Source organism: Erythrolamprus reginae, chromosome Z, assembly GCF_031021105.1.
Source record: "Erythrolamprus reginae isolate rEryReg1 chromosome Z, rEryReg1.hap1, whole genome shotgun sequence".
Lineage (NCBI taxonomy): Eukaryota > Metazoa > Chordata > Lepidosauria > Squamata > Dipsadidae > Erythrolamprus > Erythrolamprus reginae.
In genome coordinates this window covers 136594993-136618514 of record NC_091963.1, presented here as the reverse complement: position 1 = coordinate 136618514, position 23522 = coordinate 136594993, and the positions used below count along the sequence as shown (strand labels likewise).

Genomic DNA, 23522 nt, shown 5'->3' with positions numbered 1-23522 from the left:
GACAGCTCTGAAAAAGAGTACTAACGACCAGATGACTGCAAAAAAACGATCCTTCCATCCACCCACCCTCCACATTATCCTATCAGAAATTCCTCCCCATCATCCAGCCAGAATTGATGGAAGCGCCTTGGATGAGAAGTGAAACTTCTTCCTCAAGGGAAAATACATTTTCCAGTTTCATTTTGAAAAAAGCACCTATGAGGCAATCATGACCTGGATGACCGAGAATCTCCATGGACATTTATCTGTCAACTGTTTTTGGCACTCTGGTAAACAAGATCAGAACAGGAATAAACAAAAACTATTTTTCCTTTAAAAGTAAACTTTTATTTAATATATAGATTAATATAAAAATGCAACTCCCACCCCCACCCCGTCATGCCTGACAGAAACCAGGAAGTCTATTCAAACTTGGAGTACTGAAGCAGGATTCACGGCCATTTATTTTTTAATAACCCTTTCTGAGACATCTCCTTTCGGAGCTTCTTGACACATCTTCCTTCCCATTTTTTCCGCTGTTCTGTTCTGGTTTCGCTCTTTCTCTTTTGTCGTTTCTTTGCAACCAATGGGTTTTCTGGTTCAGTCAAGATGGCAGAGGAATAACCTGATCTCCACATAGTTGGATACAGACCATCCTCTAACTCAGGCACCGAGAGTCTGATTGTGCATCGGAAGTTGAACACGAAGAACAGACACCACCAACATCCAGTTCTTCAAACTGGTGAGCTTTGCTGGCTGGGGAATTCTAGGAGTTGAAGTCCAAGCGAAAGTCCAACTTAAAGTTTGGAGGGCCCTGGTTTGGAGGGCAGCCTAGAATTCCTGGATGATGTCATGGAGATCGAAAGGTTGGAGAATAAAGAAGCCCAGGGAGTGCTCAGTGTGACTTGGTGCTTGGGAAAAATAATATTAGACAATTCACGAGTAGTTTGACAAACAGGAACTTTGGGGAAAGGGGAAAAGATGGGAAAGAACTTCTATAGATACTTTTCTGTAGACTTAGCTCAACACTCTTCCTCCTCAAACAGAGCATCCAGTTCAGCCAGTTTTTGTTGTAGTAACTCTTCCAGTTTCGTGGACTGGGGCTGGGCCTGTCTCCGCTTTGCCCTATGTCCCTTCCGGAGATGGGATTTGCGTTGCTTACGGGGAAAGCCCGCCTCCTGGAACTCCATGACCCTCTTCAGCTTGCGTCGGCTGGTGAAGACAAGGACTCCCTTGCGTTCCACTGGTACCTCAAATATGGTCTCAAATAATCTGCAAGGGGAAAGAGGAGACTAGACACTAAATTTAAAAAGGAGAATCCATCTCTAAAGTTCCTTTTTATTAAAAAAAATATCTTTCCTTTAAAAAAAAAAATATATATATAATATTTATTGAAGATAAATAGGGGAGGGGATGCATAAAAAAGGACTGCAAATATTGATACTAATGTATATCAGTTTTGAATATACAGTTATAAGTCAAAATACACACATATATATTAAAGGAAAGAAAGTTACAGAGAAAGAGGGAGAAGGAAAGAAAGAGAAAAGAAAAAGAGGGTAAAAGAAGAGAAGAAATAAAGAAGAAAGAAGAAAGAAAAGAAAAGGTAAATTCATATCTATAAATTTATCAGGTGTCGTAGATGGTGTCAACTTATCTGTTCACCCGATTACAGCTTTAAGATCTTTACTATCAGTGTAGATGAAAATTTTGAGTTTCTGAACTTTAGTTAGAGTTTAGATTTTTGTCATTTTAAATTTGTTCATCCTTTTATCAATGATTTGTAATGTTATGGGTTCGTGGGATAGTTATTGGGGTGAAGGTTATGAGGATCATGATGAAATTGTATGTTGTCTTTTCTCTAGCCAAATGTACCATTTATTCCACACTTTGTAGAACTGATTCCTCTTTGTCCTGTAGTTCAAGCGTCATTTTTGTCAGCTCAGCACATTCGTGAGTTTTGCTAATGAAGTTTAAGGTAGATGGGGTGTGATCCAATTTCCAGGTTTGGGCAAATGTTATTCTTGCAGTAGTTAAAGTGTTTACCAGTAAGTATCTGTCACCTTTATTTATTTGCTATCTGATTATTTCTAGGAGGAATAATTCTGTTTTTAAGGGAATTGGTTTCTGTATAATTTGATTAAGGTATTTTTTAATCTTTAGTCAAAAGGTTCTAGCTTTGGGGCACGTCCACCAGAGGTGGTAGTAGGTCCCTATTTTTTGTTTGCATTTGCAGCAGAAAGAAGTTCTGGTTGAAAACATTTTAGGTAGCCAGGCTGGAGGAAAGTGCCAGCGGTAGAACATCTTGTAGATGTTCTCTATAAAGTTAGTGGCTGTAGTTAATTTGTAATTCTGGGTCCAGATTTTATCCCATTCTGATAGATTTATTGTACAGTGGAACCTCGACATATGAGCAGCTCTACTTACGAGCTACTCGAGATAAGAGCTGGGAGGGGAGCGACATTTTTGTTCGCCTCCCGAGCTCACATTCGGGATACGAGCGCCAAGGAGCTGTCTCCTGAAGCCGAACGCTAACTTCCGCGTTCGGCTTCAGGAGACAGCTCCTTGGCGCTCGTATCCCGCGTGTTTTAAAAGGTTGCAGCCGGCCTGGGGGGCTCGGGGGGGTGCTGGCAAGCCCCCCAGGCCGGCTGCAACCTTTTAAAACACGCGCGCCGCTTCGCAGCTGTCTCCTGAAGCCGAACGCTAACTTCCGCGTTCGGCTGCAGGAGACAGCTGCGAAGCGGCGCGGGTGTTTTAAAACGTCGCAGCCGGCCTGGGGGGTTCGGGGAGGGGCGGCATACAAATCCAAATAATAAATAAAATAAATAAATAAATAAAATAAATAAATAAAAAAGAAAAAATAGAGAGGGGAACAGTTTATGATAGTCTATGTATGTTTTTAGTGGGGAGGGGAAAATGTAATTATAATTACCCACTCAGGGAAGGGCTTAGAGGGCATAAGAGGAGATAGGAAAGGAGAGAAAGGAGAGCAAGTAGAAGGGGTGGTAGAGAAGGAAGAAGGAGATGGTAGTAGGAAAGGGGAAAGAAGATGTAAGACAGGGGTCGGGAACCTATGGCTCGCGAGCCAGATATGGCTCTTTTGATGGCCGTATCTGGCTCGCAGACAGGGCTCCTAGCACTGAGCTCCCGCTCGCAGCTGTCCCCTGGCTCCTGCTCGATGCCACGGTTTTCGGCGCTGTCCTGCTGGGCCCCAAAGACGGAAGGCAGGAAGAAGGAGAGCTCCATTCTTCTCGCCTTTTTCCCGCCTTCCGTCTTTGGGGCACAGCAGGACAGCGCCGAAAACCGCGGCATCGAGCAGAAGCCGGGGGACAGCTGCGAGCGGGAGCCCCAGGAGGGAAGTACCAGCAGCGCCCCGCCCAGCTGAAGCTTCACTGGCGTCGGCGGCAAATGTCCTTTGTGGCCCGGTGGGAGGGGGGGGCTGCAGCGGCCGCAGGCAGTCGCAGGGAGATGGCGGCGGTGAGAGGGAGCTCCAGCTGGGCTGGGGGTTCGGGGGGGCCATGAACGCCGCCCGGAGCCAATGGCTTCTTTTGGGCTTACTTGAATTCCTGCTGCTGGTAAGCGCGCGCGGGTGGCCGGGTGGGAAGGGCGAGGCGCGAGGGGGAGGCAAGTGGAGAAGCGGAGAGAGAGAGAAGTGGACCAAAAGAAAGAAAAGGGAAAGAGAGGGAGGGAAAGAGAAATGGAGAGGAAGGAAGGAGGGAGGGAGGGGAGGGAGGGAGAGAAGGAAGGAAGAGAAAGGAGGGTAGAAAGAGAGGGGGAGAGAGAGGAGAGAGAAAGGAAGAGGAGAGATAGAAAGGAAGAGAGAGAAAGAAAGAGGGATAGAAAGAGAGAGAGTGAGAGATGCTCAGTGAGCCTTTCTTTGAAGTTGCCTTTCTTTCTTTCTTTCTTTCTTTCTTTCTCTCTTTCTCTTTCTCTCTTGCTCTCTTGCTCTTTCATTCTTTTTTCTTTCTCTTGCTTTCTTTCTTTCTCTTTCTTTCTCTCCTTCCTTCCCTCCTTCCATTTCTTTCATCCCCCCTCTCTATTTTTATTTCTCTTTCATTCTTTCTTTCTCTCTTTCTTGCTTTCTTTCTTGCTCTTTTTCTTTCTCTCTTTTACCTTCCCTTCCTCTATTTCTTCTTTTCTTTCTCCTTCCTACCTTCTTCCCTCCCTCCCTTCCTTCAGTCCTTCCTCTCTTACTCTCCCCTTTCATAAGTTTCCTTGCTTCCTTCCTCTGTTCCTGTCCCTTCCCCCTTTCTTTCTTTCTTTCTTTCTTTCTTTCCTTCCTTCCCTCCCTCCCTCCATTTCTTGCTTTCCTTCTCCTTCCTCCCTTGTTTCCTCCCTCATTCCCTTCTTTCACTCCTTCTTCTCTTACTCTCCCCTTTCACACCTTTCCTTGCTTTCTTTGCACCCTTCCTCTGTTTCTGTCCCTTCCCTCTTTCCTTCCTTCCTTCCCACCCTCCGTCCATTCATTCACCCATTCCTCTCTTGATCGCCCCTTTTACCATTCCTTCCTTCCTTCCTTCCGATGTGGGCCTGGGCCAGCAGAGTAGTTTGCTTTTGCACCCCGTCTCGAGCTCCCTTGGTGCCAACCCGGCCCTCCCCACTTCAGAGAGAAGGGGGAGAAAGAGAGAGAGAGAAAGAGAAAGAGAGAGATAAAAAGAGAAAGATAGAGGGAGGGAGAGAAAGAGATAGAAAGAGACAAAGAGAGGGGGAGAGAAAGAGAGAGAGAAAGAAAGAGAGAAAGGGAGATACGTACGGCTCTCGCGGAATTATATTTCAAAATATGTGGCGTTTACGGCTCTCTTAGCCAAAAAGGTTCCTGACCCCTGATGTAAGAGGAAGTAGGAAGGAGAGAAAGACAAGAGAGTAGAAAGAAAGGAAGGAGGAGGATATGGTAATAAGAAAGGGGAAAAAAGGTGTAACAAAGTAGGTATTAGAGGTGGAATAGCCACCTGAGATGGAAAGGGGGGAGTGGTGAGAGGGAACAATGAGACCAATCGAATAATTAAAATTGGAATGTAACTTGGGTTATTGTATTGCTTTTAAGTGATAATTATATGCATATTGAAGATATATGTAATGTTACGTATGTTTTTGATGTGAAGAAAAATAAAAATAATTCACCACCACCACCACCCCAAAACTGCACATTGCTTCCACAACAAGGAGCAAATGCTAAAGCAATGTTTCTCAAGGTCAGGTGTGTGGATTTCAGCTCCCAGTATTTCCCCAACCAGCATTCTGGAATGAAAGAAACGTGGGCTTGAATCACCCTGGCTGGGGGACTTCTGGGAATTCAAAGTCGACACATCTTAAAATTGCTGAGGTTGAGAAACACTGTGCTAAAGTAACACATAGTTGATACTGCACCTCTGCTCTTTCAACACTATTACTCCAAAGCAATTGTCTTCTATCAGTCTAATACAGTGGCTCTCAACCTATGGTCCATAGATCCTGGGGGAGCAGGGTGTGATGTCAACACAGGGAGTGTGAGAAGGCTTAAAGAAATGTTATGATTTAAATCTTGAGTTAAATCTTAGGGATCTATGGCCACAAAACGTATTTTAGTGGTGAAGAAAAGGTGGAGAATCACTAGTCTAGCACTTTTATATGCATTAGCTTCCTTCCACCAAGTGCCCTGCAAATAATTTGTCTCATAATTTGTCTCAGCCAATATAGCCAGGAGATCTTTGGTTAGAAACTATCAAACATTTCTTTTTCAAGTGTGTTGACTCTACTTGGCTATTTTGAGTTCTAGATTGAACACAGACTTTGTATTGTGGTTTGCAGAACTCATAATTGGTTTCACAAGACTGCTGAGCCATAAATCAGAGTGTATAGAGATGGTCAGATCCCACCTTGTGTTGTATATACTCCTGGTCAGTTGGAGGATGGTGAAGAGTTTGATGACTCTGATACAGATGGTGTTTATGAATTAGTGGCAGGTCCTGGGTTACAGATGTCAGAACAGGTGGGACGCCAGCCACAGGACATTGCTATGAGTCCAGACTCCAGTGAAGAAGAGAAAGATACTAGATGGTTTAATCCGCATTTCAGAAGGGTTCAAAGGCGCAGGGAACAAGTGTTAGGGAAGAGATATTAAGGGGAGGAACAGGTTAATTACTGAAGTGATTTATTTGTCACATCTGGGTGCCAGCGGGGAAGAAGGGCGGAGTTTTCAATGTTGTAAATCCATCATGGACGTTTGCCGGTATGGCTACGAAGTAAGTTAGTTCTTTTTCTGCTATTTTACAGCTGTTCTTTTGAACTACGCCGCATAGACATAAATTTTAAGATGAGGGAGGAGGCCGGGAGGAATGTTCTTGTGTGCTCTGATTGCTAAAGATAAGAGAGGAAGGATTGTGATTGCCTGTAATGCATTTTGAATATGGAGGAGAGGAGAAATAAAGATGGAGTTTTTGTTTATGAAATCCTGCATTCAGTAAGTGTTATTTCCAATTTAACCAAAGTTCCAACCAGAATCCAGAACACCTTGTGATTCCACCATGAATCACCTTGGACAACAATACTCCACCTTGGCCAACCTGGACCAAAGACCATACAAGCCATTAACCAGTTTCTCACCTATTCTCTGTAGGTGAATGATAGTTCTTGTTCGTGTAGATCTCCTCCAGACTGAACACCTTTTTGTTCAGCCTGAGAAAGGAAAAAAATAGAACATATTACTTTGGAATAACTTGGCCAGTAGGGAAAAATATCTGTGAGATGGGAGAATTGTTCTGCAGAATAGTAAAAACATTTTTTCAGTTTATAGGGCAACATTCTGCTCAGCTTTTCAGACAACTTTCTTAGCCTGCCACTCTTAGATCTTGACAGAACTGCCCACTGGGTCATATTTTCCATAGCATCTTTCTAAAATTTCCAGGCATAAGGTTTAAGAATTCCCTTCTCTTTAACCCCTGTTCTTCAGAGTTCCCAAAAAATTGACCTCTAACCCACCACCAGAAGTCTTAGATTTGTTCCAATGCAATTGAAAAGCAAGTGACCCAGCAGCAGAACTTTAACCCTGGAAAAGGCCCAACCCTTTCCTGCTTACTTACTGCCCCCTTCCAGCTTGAATTCATCTGGATCCTAGGTTTTCTGACCGCCATTGGGCAATTTAGAAGCCCATTCCCATTTTCCTGCAGAAACATTTTCATTCGGGGCCCATTCTCCCAATTTGTTTAAGGCATGCTCTCACCTGACCGGACGGGGAAGCCCCATGGGGGTGAGATTGGCTTTGTCCCTGGCTGGCGTCTTGCGGATTCTTATGCAGGACACCTTCCCTACTGTGTTGTCTTGGGATCCCTGCAAGTTTAGGAAAATTAAGTGGGGATAATCATGGACATGCCCTATAGAGAGGGAGGCTGTGTCTTAATCCACCCCCACCCCTCACTGTGCAGCACTTTATTTATTTATTAGATTTCTATGCCACCCTTATCGAGGCGACTCTGTTAGGCCCTACATGACACAGTGACTGACTGACCTTCATCTCATCTTGTGAAAGCATCAGCTGCTCTGATGCAACCGTGCCCAAGCCAACCGGGGGTACCTTTTGCCCACCATCTGGGGAGTGGGAGGCATTCCTGCAAGGACAAAGGAAACAAATCACGTACAGATCAAAGGGAGTCCAGATGTTCTTCATGTTGGTGAAGTCTGCTCATCGGTTCGGAGAGGACAGAACAGGAAAAGAACTTAAATTCAGTCTCCGCCCAGTTCTTTTCCTCCTACATTTTCAGATGTGTCACAATTACAAACATCCGCATCCTCCACGTGTACAACCAGGTGGTCTGTAATCCAACACTTCTGGTAGGAAAAAAGAAAGTGAGCTGACTGAACAGGAGGACCTATTAAATATACAGCACACCACGGGAGTTGGAGGAAAGGTGGAGCAGGGAAGCAAAGCAAAAAAAAAGGGATGACTCTCCCACTACAGATCCCAGAACTAGTTAAGAACTGGAAACGCATCTGTGCCTTATGGAGAAATGGACCTCAGGGGAACATGGCTTGGTATAACCTTCATCTTAAAAATTGGCTTTCCAATACTCCTGCTCAAAGTCTCTAAAAAGCAGACAACGGACTCCAATATATTCTTGAATTACAGGAAGTCCTCGACAAACGACCAAAATTGAGACCAAAATTTCTGTTGCTAAGTGAGATATTGTTAAAATGAGTTCTGCTCCATTTTACGACCTTTCTTGCCAAATTTGTTAATGTGATTGTTAACATTAGTAACATGGCTGTTAAGTGAATCTGGTTTCCCCATTGACTTTGCCTGTCGAAAGGTCACAGAAGGTGATCACATGACCCTCCCAGGACACCGCGAAGGTCATAAATGTGAACCATCTGAATTTTGATCACGTGACCATGGGGAAGGTGAAAGGGCTGTGATAAAATGATCACTTTTTCAATGCCATTGCAACTCCACTCACTAAATGAACTGCTGTTAAATCAAAGACTACAGCAGCCCCTAAACACCTCCTTTATTTCAGGTCATGCTGCCTGGGAATGGAGTCCAAGAACAGGTGACCCGGGATCTCCCAACATGAAAAAGATGCTGTACAACAGGGGTACCCAAACTGGGGCCTCAGAACCGGGCCGCGGAAGCAGTGGGTCAGCAGCTCCATTTGTGCAAGCACCAGAGGAATGTTTCTCCACCACTCGTACAAATGGATCGGACATGGGCTGACCTGCCACTTGGGGCGTAACCATTCCCTCAACGATCTCCCAAAGCTGGAAAGGTTGGGGATCGCTGCTGTAGTAGATCCAGCCTTTCCACAGGGAGGGATCAAAAATCCTGTTCCTTCCGTTCCTTTCAGGGAGTAGCCAGTATCCTGTGCCTCCAGGATCATCCTCACCTTGTTGGGGGTGAAGCTGAGGTTTTTTTGGGGGGAGGTGGGGTAACATACCTCTTTGAGGAGGGAAAAGCTTTTACCTGGAATGCACCGGGTCAGGATCATGACAACAGGATGGTGCCAGGGAAGAGTAGGAGGGTGGATCACAGTGGGTGGTGGTGTGAACCAAGGGCCGTGGCAAGAGGCGGGCAGGGGGAGTGCTGCAAGGGTACACTTCCTTACGCAGACAAGGCATCATGGGACGGTCTAGTTCTCGCGCTACTTCCAGGCTGCAAATCGTGTGCCGGCGTTGCGGCATCTGTGGCACGGGAGAAAGCACTGTGGAGAGGTTTTGCCAAGAGCGGGCTCTAGGAAAATCAGGGCAGGAGTAGCTACGTTCAAGGTGGGGATGTGGAGACGGCTCTCCTTTGCTCAAGCGCCACTGGCGGATAGGGGGCCTCCCGCTCACCACCAGGCGATCAGATTCTTCTTTCTCTTCCTCGTGGCAAGAGCTCCGCTTGAGGGGACACGGCTCGGAAATGGCTATTTTCACCTCGATTTTGACTCCTGGACGACGGGCAGCCAGTGGAGTTGTCGCCACTTCGTCCACAGTTACTGGAGGAGGTGGTGATGGGGACGGAGGTCTTTTGATGGGTGGCGGGGATGGCTTGTGTGGGCTGAGGAAGATGTCGGCAAAGGCTTCCAGTTTAGAACGCATGTTTTGGAAGACTGGGACCAAGCCCCAGGGCCTGAAACGCGGGACCAAGGACGGACGCAAGAGAGTTGAAACCAAGGAAGGTCTGGGTGTTTCAGAGGTCGGACCTGATGGAAGGGGAAAGATATGCTGTTACACAGGAAGTACCTTATTTATTTATTTATTCATTCATTCATTCGATTTTTATGCCGCCCTTCTCCTTAGATTCAGGGCGACTTACAACATGTTAACAATAGCACTTTTAAATAGATCTTCAGATCGTGCAGAATGCAGCTGCGAGAGCAATCATGGGCTTCCCTAAATACGCCCATGTCACACCAACACTCCGCAGTCTGTATTGGTTGCCGATCAGTTTCCGGTCACAATTCAAAGTGTTGGTTATGACCTATAAAGCCCTTCATGGCACCGGACCAGAATATCTCCGGGACCGCCTTCTGCCGCACAAATCCCAGTGACCAGTTAGGTCCCACAGAGTTGGCCTTCTCCAGGTCCCGTCGACTAAACAATGTCGTTTGGCGGGACCCAGGGGAAGAGCCTTCTCTGTGGCGGCCCCGACCCTTTGGAACCAACTCCCCCCAGATATCAGAGTTGCCCCCACCCTCCTAGCCTTTTGTAAGCTCCTTAAAACCCATCTCTGTTGTCAGGCATGGGGGAATTGACACTTTCCTTCCCCCTAGGCTTATAAAATTTATGCATGGTATGCTAGTATGTATGATTGGTTTCTAAATTGGGGTTTTAAATTAACTTAAATATTAGATTTGTTTACATTGTATTATTATTGCTGTGAGCCGCCCGGAGTCTGCGGAGAGGGGCGGCATACAAATCTGATTAATAAATAAATAAATAATAAATAAATAATAGAACCAGCCTATTGCCCCCACAATCCGGGTCCTCATTGTACCCACCTCAGAAGGATGGAAGGCTGAGTCCACCTTGAGCCGGTGATGAGATTTGAACCACTGATCTACAGATCTGTAGTCAGCCTCAGTAGCCTGCAGTACAGCACTCTACCTGCTGTGCCACCTTAAGGGCCATGTACACAAGATGTTCAAACACAGCTATGCGATGGTTTATTTATATTTCATACATGTTGACATACAACCACAATTGAGCCCAGAATTTATGTTGCTAAATGAGAAATGTATTAAGTGAGTTTTGCCCCATTTTACCATTCTTGCTTATTAAGCTATTAAGTGAATCACTGCAGCTGTTAAATTAGTAACGCGGTTGTTAAGTGAATGTGAATTCTCCACTGATTTTGCTTCTTAGAAGGTCGCGAAAGGTGTGTTAGGATCGGGCCATACCTGACCTAATATTCCAAATTGCAGAGAGAAGAACTGTAATCAATGTAATAAGTTTAACAGTATAAAACTGTTTAGTCAACATGAATCTGCAGATTCATTGAGTCTGTCATCTGCACCTCTTTAACTGTCTGGTTTAGTGCTGCAACCCAACAGGACCGACACAGACTTCAGAGGAGAATCAGAACTGCAGAAAAAACAATGGCTGCCAACCTGCCTTCCATTGAGGAGCTGTATACAGTACTGCACAAGTCAAAAAGAGGGTGGGGAAAATATTTACTGACCCCTCACATCCTGGACACAAACTGTTTCAACTCCTACCCTCAAAACGTCGCTACAGAGCACTGCACACCAAGACAACTAGACACAAGAACAGTTTTTCCCCCGAACGCCATCACTCTACTAAACAAATAATTCCCTCAACACTGTCAGACTTTCTACTAAATCTGCACTTCTATTCTACTAGTTTTTTCATCATTCCTATCATCCTTTTCCTCCCACTTAGGACTGTATGACTGTAACTTGTTGCTTGTATCCTAAGATTTTTATTAATATTGATTATTTCCTCATTGCTTATTTGACCCCTATGACAATCATTAAGTGTTGTACCACATGATTCTTGACAAATGTATATTTTATTTTATGTACGCTGAGAGCATATGCACCAAGACAAATTCATTGTGTGTGTCCAATTACACTTGGCCAATAAAGAATTCTATCCTATTCTATTCTAAATCTATATGCATGACACCACCATGTGATTCTGGGCAGCTTCCAATATCATAAAACAGAGGTCTTCAAACCTGGCAATGTTAAGACATGTGGACTTCAACTGCCAGAATTCTCCAGCCAGCATAGCTGCCTGGAAAATTCTGGGAATAGAAGCACACAAGTCTTAAAGTTGCCAAGTTTGGGGACCCTTGTCATAAAACATCATTAAAAAAACCCAGTTCATTAAAAATATTAATAATTAAATTTAAAATATTAAAGTTAACAAAAACACCGGGCAAGAAGGGACAAATACCCATCAGGGTCTCAAGTCAGATGGCAGAGCTGGGTCTTCAGCCCTTTTCAGAAGACCAAGAAAGTGGTGGCACATCCCACCTTGAGGGCACAATGTTCCAAAGGGCGGAAGCCACAGCAGGAAAAGCTCTTCTCCTGAATCCCCCACCAACCAAAATCCCTCAGCCGATGGAATCAACAGTATGCCTCTTGTGCAAGTGAGAGAAGGCCAATCCCATTGGGATGAGACGGCTCCTCGGGTAGCATGGACCCATGACCAGGCCATAATGCTTTTGCCAACAGAACTGCCTGGATCATCAACACAACATGTCAGACACTTCCACCAAATTCAATTCAATTTATTAGATTTGTATGCCGCCCCTCTCCGAAGACTCGGGGCGGCTCACAACAATAATAAAAACAATATTCCAGCGAAAACAAATCTAATATTAAAAAGCACATAAAACCCTATCATATTTTTAAAAAGCAAACAACATATACATACCCAAATATAAAAATAAAAAAACCTGGGGGAAAGGTGTCTCAACTCCCCCATGCCTGGCAGTGTAGATGGGTCTTGAGTAATTTACGAAAGACAAGAAGTGTGGGGGCAGTTCTAATCTCTGGGGGGGAGTTGATTCCAGAGGGCCAGGGCTGCCACAGAGAAGGCTCTTCCCCTGGGGCCTGCCAAACAACATTGTTTGGTCGACGGGACCCAGAGAAGGCCAACTCTGTGGGACCTTATCGGTCGCTGGGATTCGTGCGGTAGCAGGCGGTTCCGGAGGTATTCTGGTCCAATGCCATGCAGGGCTTTAAAGGTCATAACCAACACTTTGAATTGTGACCGGAAACTGATCGGCAGCCAATGCAGGCCATGGAGTGTTGCAGAAACGTGGGTGAATATAGGAAGCCCCACGATGGATCTCAAATTCTCAGTTTACCTTGAAAAGAACAGTGTTTTGCTATACAAGCAATCCTCAACTTATAGTAATTCGCTTGGAGGCCCCTGGAAGTTACGTTGGCCTTGAAAAAGCGTGACTTATGACCGCTATTCATACTTAAAATTGTTGCAACATTCCCATGGCCATGTGAACGAAATTCAGATGTTTGGCAACTGACTCATATTTATGACCGTTGCAGTGTCCAGGGGGATCCCCTTTTGCGACCTTCTGATGAGCAAAGTCAATGGAAAGTCGTTAAGTTCGTATCACAACTGTGATACGAACTTAACGACTGCAGTAATTCATTTAACAACTATGGCAAGAAAGGTTGTAAAATGGGGCAAAGTTCACTTTAATAAATGTCCCACTCAGCAACAGAAATTTGGGGTTCAATTGAAGTCACAAGTGGAGGACTATCTGTACATGACATCTTTTCCTAGGAGAAACAGTGCTGCAAGCGATAAAAAGGTCCAAAGTCCAAAGTACTCTAGAGCATCATCTTTTTCTCTTCCTCATCTTTCGCATCTCTTTTCCTTCCTTTTTTCACTGTTCCTCTTTTTTTGCTCTCTTTCTCATGCAGAGTAATATTGCTAAGTATTTGCAAGGGTATAGTAATTCGCCTTCATTTTTGTCCTGAACAGTTGTGTCCGTAATGCTAGCACATGTCAATAGTAATAAATAAAGAGAAGAGAAGGCATTCTCATCACAGGTCAAGGTAGAAAAATAAATCCTTTCCCTTTGCACAAGTGTTTCTTAATCCATGGCAGGTTGGGGAATTATGGGAATTGGAGTCCACACATTTTAAGTCATCAAGGGTAAGAAACACTGCCCAATACATTGATCCAGAATCATCTAGCGATATAAATCCCCAACCTTTCTAAATGTTCAGAAACAGTGTTACATGACATGAATTCCTCCCTGCCTTTGCCATTCACTCAAATTGCTTATTTTAGTATTATTTATTTGGGGATCCTTTCCAAAAAAAATGCAACCCTTGGCCATAGAAAGGTTGATCATTTTTGCTATCAGTGTTTAGGTATAAACGTATTTTTAAAATACCACCAGGTCCCTTTATTCAGAGTGCTACCAACCTGTGTGATGCTCCTGGTCTGAAGGCACTGCTGTTTCCATGCATGGTGACTGATGAGGCAATTCTCGCCGGTCACTCCTGAGCAAGAGCAGAAACAATGGGAAGTGATGGGCAATCATTTTAGCTCCTCGGTCTGATGATATTTGGGAACAGCCCTTTCCGAACGGGCATCAGAAATATACCCATCTAGCGTCATTAAAGGATAAAGAGTGTTAAGCCCTCCCCAATTCAGAGACTCCAAATAAAGTGAACTTCCATTCTGACAGCTCTCCTACCAGCATGGCATTCAGCAATCATGCTACTTGGAAGGCTAACACACATGAGGAGTCACCTGTTAAGTAAGACTACTCTCAAGATCTGTTTGGCAGCACAAATGCAATCCTGGTGAAGGGAAAAGGATGGCTTAGTACAGTGATGGCAAACCTTTTTTTCCTCAGGTGCCGAAAGAGCGTGGGTGTCTGTTATCACGCATGTGTGAGTGCCTATACCCATATTTCAATGCCTAGGGAGGGCAAAAACAGCTTCCGCCGCCCCACGGAGGCCCTGTGGGAGCTGGAAATAGCCTAATTCCCAACTTCTGGTGGCCCCAGTAGGCTTGTGTTTTGCCCTCCCCAGGCTCCAAAGGCCTCCCTGGAACCGGGAGAAGGTAAAAATGCTCTCCCCCATCCCTCTTGAAGCTCTCTGGAAGCTAAAAATGTCCTCCAAGAACCTCTGTGCAAGCCAAAATTCAGCTGGCTGGCATACACATGCATGTTGGAGCTGAGCTAGGGCAACGGCTTGCGTGCCAGCAGATATGGCTCCACGTGCCACCTGTGGCACCCGTGCCATAGGTTCGCCATCACTGGCATAGTAATTCCTTCACCCTAAAGTGGAAACACTCACCTGCAGGGAGGTGGAACGTTTTCCAGAAGCTCCTGGCCAGTGCCTGCATCCTGCTGGAGAGAAAAGGGATCTGAACCAAAATGGAACCACCTTCCCCCCCCCGACCCCAACCTGCAAAAGGTTTGCTCACGTCCCCTTTCCCCAGGATGATTTCCTGCAGCAAACTCACCTGGGTTTGGGTCAACTGACAATCCTCCAAAGTGGGGATTGGCCAATGAGCCTCCTCTTTTGGGATGGACCGTGGCCCCTCTCTCCCATTTATTAGAGGCACTCCATTCTGCAGGCGCTGCCTCTTGGCTTGCAGACGCTCTGACTCACGGCTGTAAGAGGGGCAGAATCTCTGGTCCCCCAATTTTTGGCACGTTTGAGCCGACTGTTCCTGAGATTCTCGGCAGGGCTGAGAATATACCTTAGGCAGACGGGGTCTGAAGGAGCAAGACAGATAGGTAGCTGCTGACATCCACAAACCACACCATCAACCTTTGCCTCCTGGATCCTTGCTCACCTGCACACAGTGCTATCCTGTCTGTTTCTTGAGCAGGAAACTTTGGTCTCGTTCCCAAGTGAAACCTGGAAGGGTTTTTTAGAAGGCGGCAAGGGAGGCCTTTGTAAAAGGGGGCATCTTTGTGGAATCTCCTGGACAGAGGGAAAAATCCAATTTTTGAACATCTCTAAACATCAGAGAAGAAGCATCCATTCCTCATCCTGCAAGTCAGCCCATGCATTTGCTTTAAAACAGACATTCTTCCTTGGGTAGAAAAGATGAACTAATCTCCCACCTGCTGTGCCCCCAGTGGGTCATGCCCCACTTCAAAGCCTGAATCTGCAGGGAAGACAATCTGGAAGAGCAACCGCCAGAGATTGAGGGGGCAACTCCTTTGGCTTGGGAGAAAATGGAGGCCCCGACCATAGTTCCCTCTAAGCTGAGCAGTGAGCAATCGCTCACTTAAAAATCATCATCAACTCAGAGTTTTCCAAACCTGCCCAGAAGCCGAGAGGGAAAGAGTGAGAGGGAAGGAGAGAGAGAGGAAGAGAGAGAAACAGATAGAAAAAAGAGAGGAAGGAAAAGAGAAAGAAAAAGAATGGGAGTAAGGAAGAGAGAAAGAAAATCAAAATCTAGTTTGAAACTAGCTCAACTATTTAAGTGGCATTTTGATATTGATAGAGTTGCCCTATTATGAGCTCACTGTTATAGACACACAGTACAGTATTTTATTTTGAAATTCTCTGAGGCAAAACAGGGTGGGTTTTTTATTTGTTTGTTTGTTTGTTTGTTTATTTATTTATTATTTCTGTGCCGCCCAGTCCCGAAGGGACTGCTGCTCAGACACTATACTTTTCCGCCCACCCCAAAAAAAATTAGAGGGAACACTGGCCCCGACCCTCTGGAACCAATTCTCCCCAGATATTAGAATCGCCCCCACCCTCCTTGCCTTTCGTAAGCTGCTTAAAACCCACCTCTGCCACCAGGCATGGGGGAACTGAGATACACTTTCCCCCCTAGGCCTTCACAATTTTATGTATGGTATGTTTGTATGTACGATTGGTTTTTATAGAATGGGTTTTTAACTGCTTTTTGAGTATTGGATTTTGTTGTACTTGTTTTACTGCTGTTGTTAGCCGCCCCGAGTCTGTGGAGAGGGGTGGCATACAAATCCAATAAATAATAATAAAATAATAATAATAATAAATAAAAGAGCAGCCAGAGCTGTTCAGGAATAGAACAGCTCATGGGTAGAGAGAAGACAGGAACAGGAGAGATGGAGCTCAGGAGATGAAGGACCACCACCTCCTGACCCGAAAGCACAGAGAGAAGTTGAGGAAAACTTAGATTGAGATGGTTACAAGGGAAGAGGGGAATGAGACTTAAGGAGAGCTGTGGGGAGGGGCATTTGTAAAATACACAGCTGTAAAATACACAGCGATGGGCTGGATTTCTTATCTCGGTTACTACGTGCTAACCTTGCTTACTGGACTACTCTCAGACAGAGGCTGTTGAAGATGCTCATAAGAGCTTTGCTTCAGGACCTGTAGTAATCGTGAGGAGGTTGGGGGCTCTGGCGGAACAATATAGGGAAGTTAGACCTGCTCTCTGGCTGTGTTGCTTTTATGCCAAGCCCTGGATCATCACACAGAGAGAACTACAGGCCGTATGATTAACTCTCTTGATTCAGTTATAAAAAACATTGCACTTGAACAATTTCCACTCAGTGAAGCAGTGGAAGTGATGTGCCTGGATGCTGTTAGGATCTGGATGGGTACCAACAGGCTCAAATCTAACCTTGGCAAGTCAGAGTGGCTGTGGGTACGGCCTCCCAAGGACATTTCCATCTGTCCTTCCATCACCCTAGGGGAGGAACTTTTGACCTACTCAGAGAGGGTCCGCAACTTGGGCGTCCTCCTTGATCCACAGCTGACCTTAGAACATCATCTTTCGGCTGTGGCGAGGGGGGCGCCTGCCCAGGTTCGCCTGGTGCACCAATTGCAGCCCTACCTAGATAGGGAGTCTTTGCTCATGCCCTTATCATGAGTGAGGTTCGACTACTGCAGTGCAGTATGTATGGTTTGTATGAGATGTATGATTGTTTTTCTATTAAGGGTTTTAAATTGTTTTAATAATTGGATTTTGTACTGTTTTGTTGTTGTGAGCCGCGGAGAGGGGCGGCCTACAAATCTAATTAATTAATTAATTAATTAATTTAATAATAATAATAATAATAATAATAATAATAATAATAATAATAATAATGCTCTCTACATGGGGCTACCTTTGAAAAGCGTTCGGAAACTACAAATTGTGTAAAATGTAGCCACGCGAGCAGTTACGGGCTTGCCCAGACACACGCATATTTCTCCAACACTCTGCGGTCTGCATTGGTTGCCAATTGGTTTCTGGACTCAATTCAAAGTGTTGGTTATGACCTATAAATCCCTACATGGCATCGGGCCAGAATACCTGTGGGACTGCCCTCTGCCGCATGAATCCCAGCGACTGGTTAGGTCCCAGAGTCGGTCTTCTCCAGGTCCCATCAACTAGACAATGTCGTTTGGCGGGACCTAGGGGAAGAGCCTTTTCTGTGGGGGCCCTGGTCCTCTGGAATCAGCTCCCCCCGGAGATTCGTACTGCCCTCTTCGCCTTCCGTAAAAGCTTAAAGACCTATCTGTGCCACCAGGCTTGGGGCCATTAGATCCTTGCCTCTGGCTGACAAATGTAGTATGTTTTGCGATGTGAATGGGAATGAATGATTTTAAATGTTAGTAGTTTTTCTAGTAAAATTAATTGGATTTTTAGATTTGTACATTGTATATTGTTTGCTATGTTGTGAGCCGCCCCGAGTCCTCGGAGAGTATACAATCCAATAAATAAATAAATAAATAAATAATAATAAATACATTACAAATCCAATAAATAAATAATAATAATAAATAAATAAATTTCTTGCACTCTGAGAAACTCTCAGCTATGACGGGCATAGGCCATCAAATCTACCCATTTGTTCTATGCAAGTATCTAAATTCCAAACCACAAGCTTTGTGAAGAGTTTTAGAGACAAGAATATTTTGTCCTATCTCATTCTGCCCTACCATAGATCAGCCTTAGTATAACATCATCATCCCACAAATGATCAGAAACAGGGAAAATAACTTGCAAGTTTGAAAAGCTTGGATAAATCAAAAATTCTCTGCTTAATAATAAACAAATAAAAAAAATCAGGAATTAGGCCTGAAACAATCCTAGATAGTTATTTGGATAGATAGTCATCTGTAAAAGGACATTTAAAATTTTTTTGTTATTATTTTTTATTTATTAAGCAAATTTATATAGTCACTCTAAGGTGATGCCAGGTGGTTGTATCATGTTTTGTATCATGCATCTCCTTGATATTCAAGACTTACAAGTGGATTTTCTGTGTACCCTGTGGGTAGATTTGGAGAAAGGAATTGTTTCAGCCAGAGGGCCCAGAAAAAGACTGGGCACTGATTTAGCTGGCACAGCACCAGCTTATTACTTCAGAACGCCCAGTCTCAACTAGTAATGAGGAAATTGCCATCTGCCTATGCAAAGCCTGGGAGATACATCATCCATTCAGTTTGGTAGCCTATCCCACAAATCCCTTTAGCATTTACTCCGGGTTTTGCAACATCCTTACAGGCACTTTGGTTGTGGAGAAGTCTTCCAGATCGATAGATAACACCTTTCGCTGTTTCTTCTCCATGGCAGATGCCACATGCCACAGGTTTTCCCTCGTCCCACCGCGAGCATCTTTGTCCTCTTCCGCCATCAGCGAGGAGCCTTGCTGGAGCCGCTGCCTCTTCTTGAGTGACCACTTTTCATTCTCACATAAGGAGGGTGAGATTCTGCCTCCGTCTAGGGGCTCCAGAAGAGGTACACGGGTGCCCTCCCCCTCCTCAACTGCAGGCCTGCAAAAGGATGCAGAAAGAGATTCTCAAAACAACAGCCGGATTCCTTCCTCTCCCCCTCTTCTCCCCACTTTGAATTCCCAGCACAAAAAACATGGCGATATCTCACCTGAATATGAGTTTTCGCTGCCTGGCTTTCCTCTCAGACTTAGACACGGGCAAATGACCTCCAGCAGAGGTTCCTTCGAGAAAGGTGCATTCCATGGCTGGACACAGACTCAATACCTTTTGAGGGAATTGGAAAGCTCCCCCATTTTTTCACCAGAACCTCATTTCTTACCTCTCTGCGGTAGGAGAGAAATCAAATGAACAATGAATATTCTATTTAAAAACATATGGATATGTACACAAGGATTCCCCTCTGCATCTTAAAATAACTGGCAATGAGAAAAACTATATTTCATTAAAAAAATATCCCCAGATCAAGGTAAGAACAATGTCAGAGAGTTAATGGCTGGGAGATGCAACATTTTTAAAAAGTTGGATTTTGTATAGTTAAAAAATAGCAAATTTGAGCTTGGTGTGCCCCAAAGGGATTCTCCTCTGTTAAATGTAGTGAACTGAGTATTTCTGAAGGAAATATAAAACAATTGGCAAAAGTCTTTAAAAAAGGAAAATATTGGCAAAAAGCATCACACTGAGGAACTTGAAATAGTCCCAAATATGGTAATTGAAAATTTATTATTTATTTATTTTTATTATTTATTTTATTACTTGGATTTGTATGCCGCCCCTCTCCGAAGACTGTTCATAAGGTACCCAAACCACTGTAACAGAGCCTCCTTAGGAAAGATTTGACTAAGGAAATAAATAAATAAATAAATAAAACTGTTTTTCAATCTTAGCAGGTTTTAAGACTTGTGGACATAATTCTATGAGTTAAAAGTCCACACATCTCAAATTTACCAATGTTGTGAACACAATGAATTAAATTCTTATGCCTCTTAGCTCTGTCATTTCCCACATTTTTCAATTTGGAATTTTAATCATGCTTAAAAAAAATTAAAAATTATTTTTAAATCATTTCATCTTAGAATCAAAATGCATTTAAAAGATATTCCACCATCCACCAGTTTCTATTCTCATAAACTACAGTATTAACAGAGCTCAAAAAAGCTGAATAAAGAATAGTTAAATTGAGATAGTGCTGGGAAAGCTTCCAAGCATATTAGAAGATTCCTCTACTTTAGTTTATTGTCACTGCATCCCCTACAACAAAATTAAATGCCATTTTATATTTATATAAATTTATATACAGTACAGCATGTATGTGCATGTGCGTGTGTGTGTATGTGTACAATTTCAAGTCAGTTTTGGACTCTTGGTGACTGCCTCAATTAGTCGCAGCAGTGTTTTGGGCAAGATTTTTGCAAGTGGTTTGGCACTGCCCACTTTCCAGGGCTGGGAGAGTGACTAGCCCAAAATTATCCAGTCGGTTTTGCCCCTGAATGGGACTAGAACGCACAATCACCTGGTTTCTAGTCTGGTGGCTTGTAATCTGTTGCCTTAGCTATTACATCAAACTGACTGCCTTATACAGTGGTACCTCTACTTAAGAACTTAACACGTTCTGAAGTAGAAATGTTTGTAAGGAGAAGCAATTTTTCCCATAGGAATCAATGTAAAAGCAAATAATGTGTGCAAACCCATTAGGAAAGAAATAAAAGCTCGGAATTTGGGTGGGTGGAGGAGGAAGAAGAGGAGGACGACAATCGTCGCTGAAGGAAGAAGGTGAGATGAGGGGAATCAAAAAAATCCAAAACTTTAAGGCTGACCCAGACCGAAAACTCTTCATTTGAAGTGCTTATGTTTGGTCAATTTGAAAACTTTTTTCACTTGCAAAGTAGTCTGAACATTTCTGCACACAATGATATGAAAATTGAACTGAAAAGAATTATGCATATTGCTTTATTTTGATTATAAATGGCAGACCCCCTGTTTTTGTGAATTTTTTTTCAATTTATAGATAGTTTAGCTTGCAAAATGTGTTCAATTTTACTAAAGTTGGTGTGGGATTGGTAGTTTGAACATTTCTGAATATAAGAAAAATATAAATGAACTGAAAGAAATGATTCTTATTGGTTTTTTAAAATCAGAAATAAGCCCCCCCCCTACCACTGCTTGCAAACATTTTCACTTTATATTTTTTTAGGCTCCAAATCCGAAATATTTTTAATATCTTATGCATTCATTTACTCAATTTAACATTGCTGATCATCAAAACAATATTTTTGGGGTGGGGGCTAATTTTTTTCTGGGCAAAGAAAAAGTCACATTGAGTCTGTTTCGGGTCGACCCGGACCAAAATGTTTTTTTTTAGGTACTTGAATTTGATCTTTTTGAAAACTTTTTCCACTGGGAAACTAGTTTGAACATTTATGAATGTAATGATATGAAAATTGAACTGAAAAAATTGAGGCTTATACAGTATTTTTATTTTGATCAAAAAGCCCCTCCCCCCATGTTTTCTGAATTTTGTGTCAATTTATATTTTTTTAGGCTACAAATCTCTAAGGAATTTCCCCCCAAAAGTTTTGATATACTAAATTGAACAATCCTGAACATAAAAAAAAATAGAAATGAACTGAAAAAATGATTCTTACTTGTTTATTTTTGCCACAAAAGAGCCACCACCACCCTTGGCCTTGCTGTGTGCCATTATTTTCACTTTTTATATATATTTGGCTAGAAATATTTGGAATATCCTTTTGAAAAGCAAGCACATTGTAGCCAGACAACTAATTTTATGAAAGAAATCCATTTTACTAAAAACAAGTATGTAAGTTTGAAATTAAAAGCATAATTTTTATATAAATTGAAATAATTGAACAGGGGGGGAGAGACTTTTATGTGCAAAATAAACAAATATGCATCAATTATTCCAGTTCAATTTTCATATCATCATGTTCAGAAATGTTCAAGCTACCAATCCCACACCAAGTTTAGTAAAATAGAATGCATTTTGCAAGCAAATCTATCCATACATTGAAAAATATTTCACAAAAACGGGGGGGCACGCATTCTATCAGCAAAATAAACCAATAAGCATTACTTTTTTCATTTCAATTTTCATTTCAATGTGTGCAGAAATGTTCAAACTTGTTTCCAAGTGAAAAAAGCTTTCAAAAAGACCAAATATAAGTACCTAAATGATCAATTTGTGGTCAAATAGACCCGGGAACATAACATTAGGGAGTTTTTCTGAACAGAACAGCAGGGTTAAGCGCAGCGGGAACGACCGCACAAAAAAGATCGTGATTTGTCTGTTTGTAAACTTTTAAAATACAGGTGGATTTCGATTCCCAGAATTCCTGTGGCTGTAGTAGGAGAGTTGAAAAATCTATCCACCTTTGAAAAAAATCTATCCACCTTTGAAAAAAAAAACGGACAGGCAAAGCTGTAGGTTGGTTTTTGCAACCTTTGAACACCCCCCCCCCCCCAAGAAGATGTCAGAGGACACACAACACCCACACCCACACCCACACCCACAATCTCGCAGGTCCCTCCGCCCGGGCGGCCCCGCTCCTCCGCCCGACATAGAAGTCATGCAACCGCTCCTACGTTTGACGGTCACCAAGAGAGCGAACCGAGGATGTCTGCCTACCAGCGAAACAGCAGGGAAAGTAGCAGAAGTCGCGTCGGAAAACAGAGGACGGAGTCGTGGGGTGGAAGGGGGGACGGACACGATTCTTTCTCCCCGGTTAGTAGTTTTTCCTCCTCCTCACCCCCCACCCCCGGCCCTTTTCTCATCACTTCTTGGATCCTGCTTCCAGATCTCCGCCTGTCCAATAGCAGCCCGGATTGTTTTCTGACGTAGCCAATAGCTTCCTGTTTCTTTGCTTAAGTGGAGATTCAGGAATCGCCATCATTAATTAGGGTAGGAACTCTGGTCAATTTGTCGTCAAAGGCCTTTATGTGGCGCTGAAGAGTCGGGAAGGACGGGTCGATTTTGGTATCGGGGATTCAAGAAAGCGTGTCTTTAGATACAGAATGGATGGTTTTAAACCCAGTAAAAGGACCCGTTTCAATTTAGTTCCAGCTCCTCCATAGACACCCGAAACTGATCTCCCGACTGCCAATGAAAAGTATATCTACAGTATCTCGCTCTGAGTTTCCCCCATTTTTTTTTTAAAGGGCGCATGCTGCGGTGCCGTCACTGCGGTGCCGGCAGCGCCTCGTTTGGCTTCCAGAGGCCTCTGTTTCTATTATTCATCACAGGATAAACCTTCTCAGTTTCGGACCAATGGCTAAAACGGGAAAAAAATTAAAATAGAAGTTACGTTTTAAGAAAGGCGTTGTAACCGCCGTCTCGGTTTGGGTCAACGTAGCGTTGACGTCGATAGGTCCACCATTTTGAGT

At 43.6% G+C, this 23522-nt stretch overlaps 1 protein-coding gene across 8 annotated transcripts; it reads right to left on the bottom strand.

Annotated features, from left to right (window-relative positions):
• Positions 1-304: 304 nt before the first annotated feature.
• On the bottom strand, positions 305-23522 carry PRR14 (proline rich 14). Of its 8 annotated transcripts, none has more exons than XM_070729200.1 (12): positions 22768-23351; positions 19273-19447; positions 18893-19163; positions 15247-15377; positions 14911-15166; positions 14742-14794; positions 13861-13937; positions 8912-9632; positions 7463-7562; positions 7178-7284; positions 6562-6633; positions 305-1251 (listed from the first exon to the last, which is right to left on the bottom strand). In XM_070729200.1, the coding sequence occupies exons 2-12, from the start codon at positions 19365-19367 to the stop codon at positions 1002-1004; spliced, it is 2133 nt and encodes a 710-aa protein (XP_070585301.1). In that variant the 5' UTR covers positions 19368-19447; positions 22768-23351; the 3' UTR covers positions 305-1001. The 8 variants fall into 8 exon arrangements, with proteins under 8 accessions (XP_070585301.1, XP_070585303.1, XP_070585302.1 ...); XM_070729202.1 differs by having other exon boundaries at positions 14742-14791; positions 22768-23266; XM_070729201.1 differs by having other exon boundaries at positions 22725-22911.

What these genes read in the sequence shown, in the direction of transcription:
- PRR14 (XM_070729200.1), bottom strand. Translation starts at nt 19,367, where the DNA reads ATGGAATGCACCTTTCTCGAAGGAACCTCTGCTGGAGGTCATTTGCCC. An exon ending in AACGTTCCACCTCCCTGCAG is followed by an intron (nt 13,938 to 14,741) that starts GTGAGTGTTTCC and finishes GCTCTTGCTCAG; the next exon opens with GAGTGACCGGCGAGAATTGC. An exon ending in GGGCTTCCCCGTCCGGTCAG is followed by an intron (nt 6,634 to 7,177) that starts GTGAGAGCATGC and finishes TTCCTTTCTCAG; the next exon opens with GCTGAACAAAAAGGTGTTCA.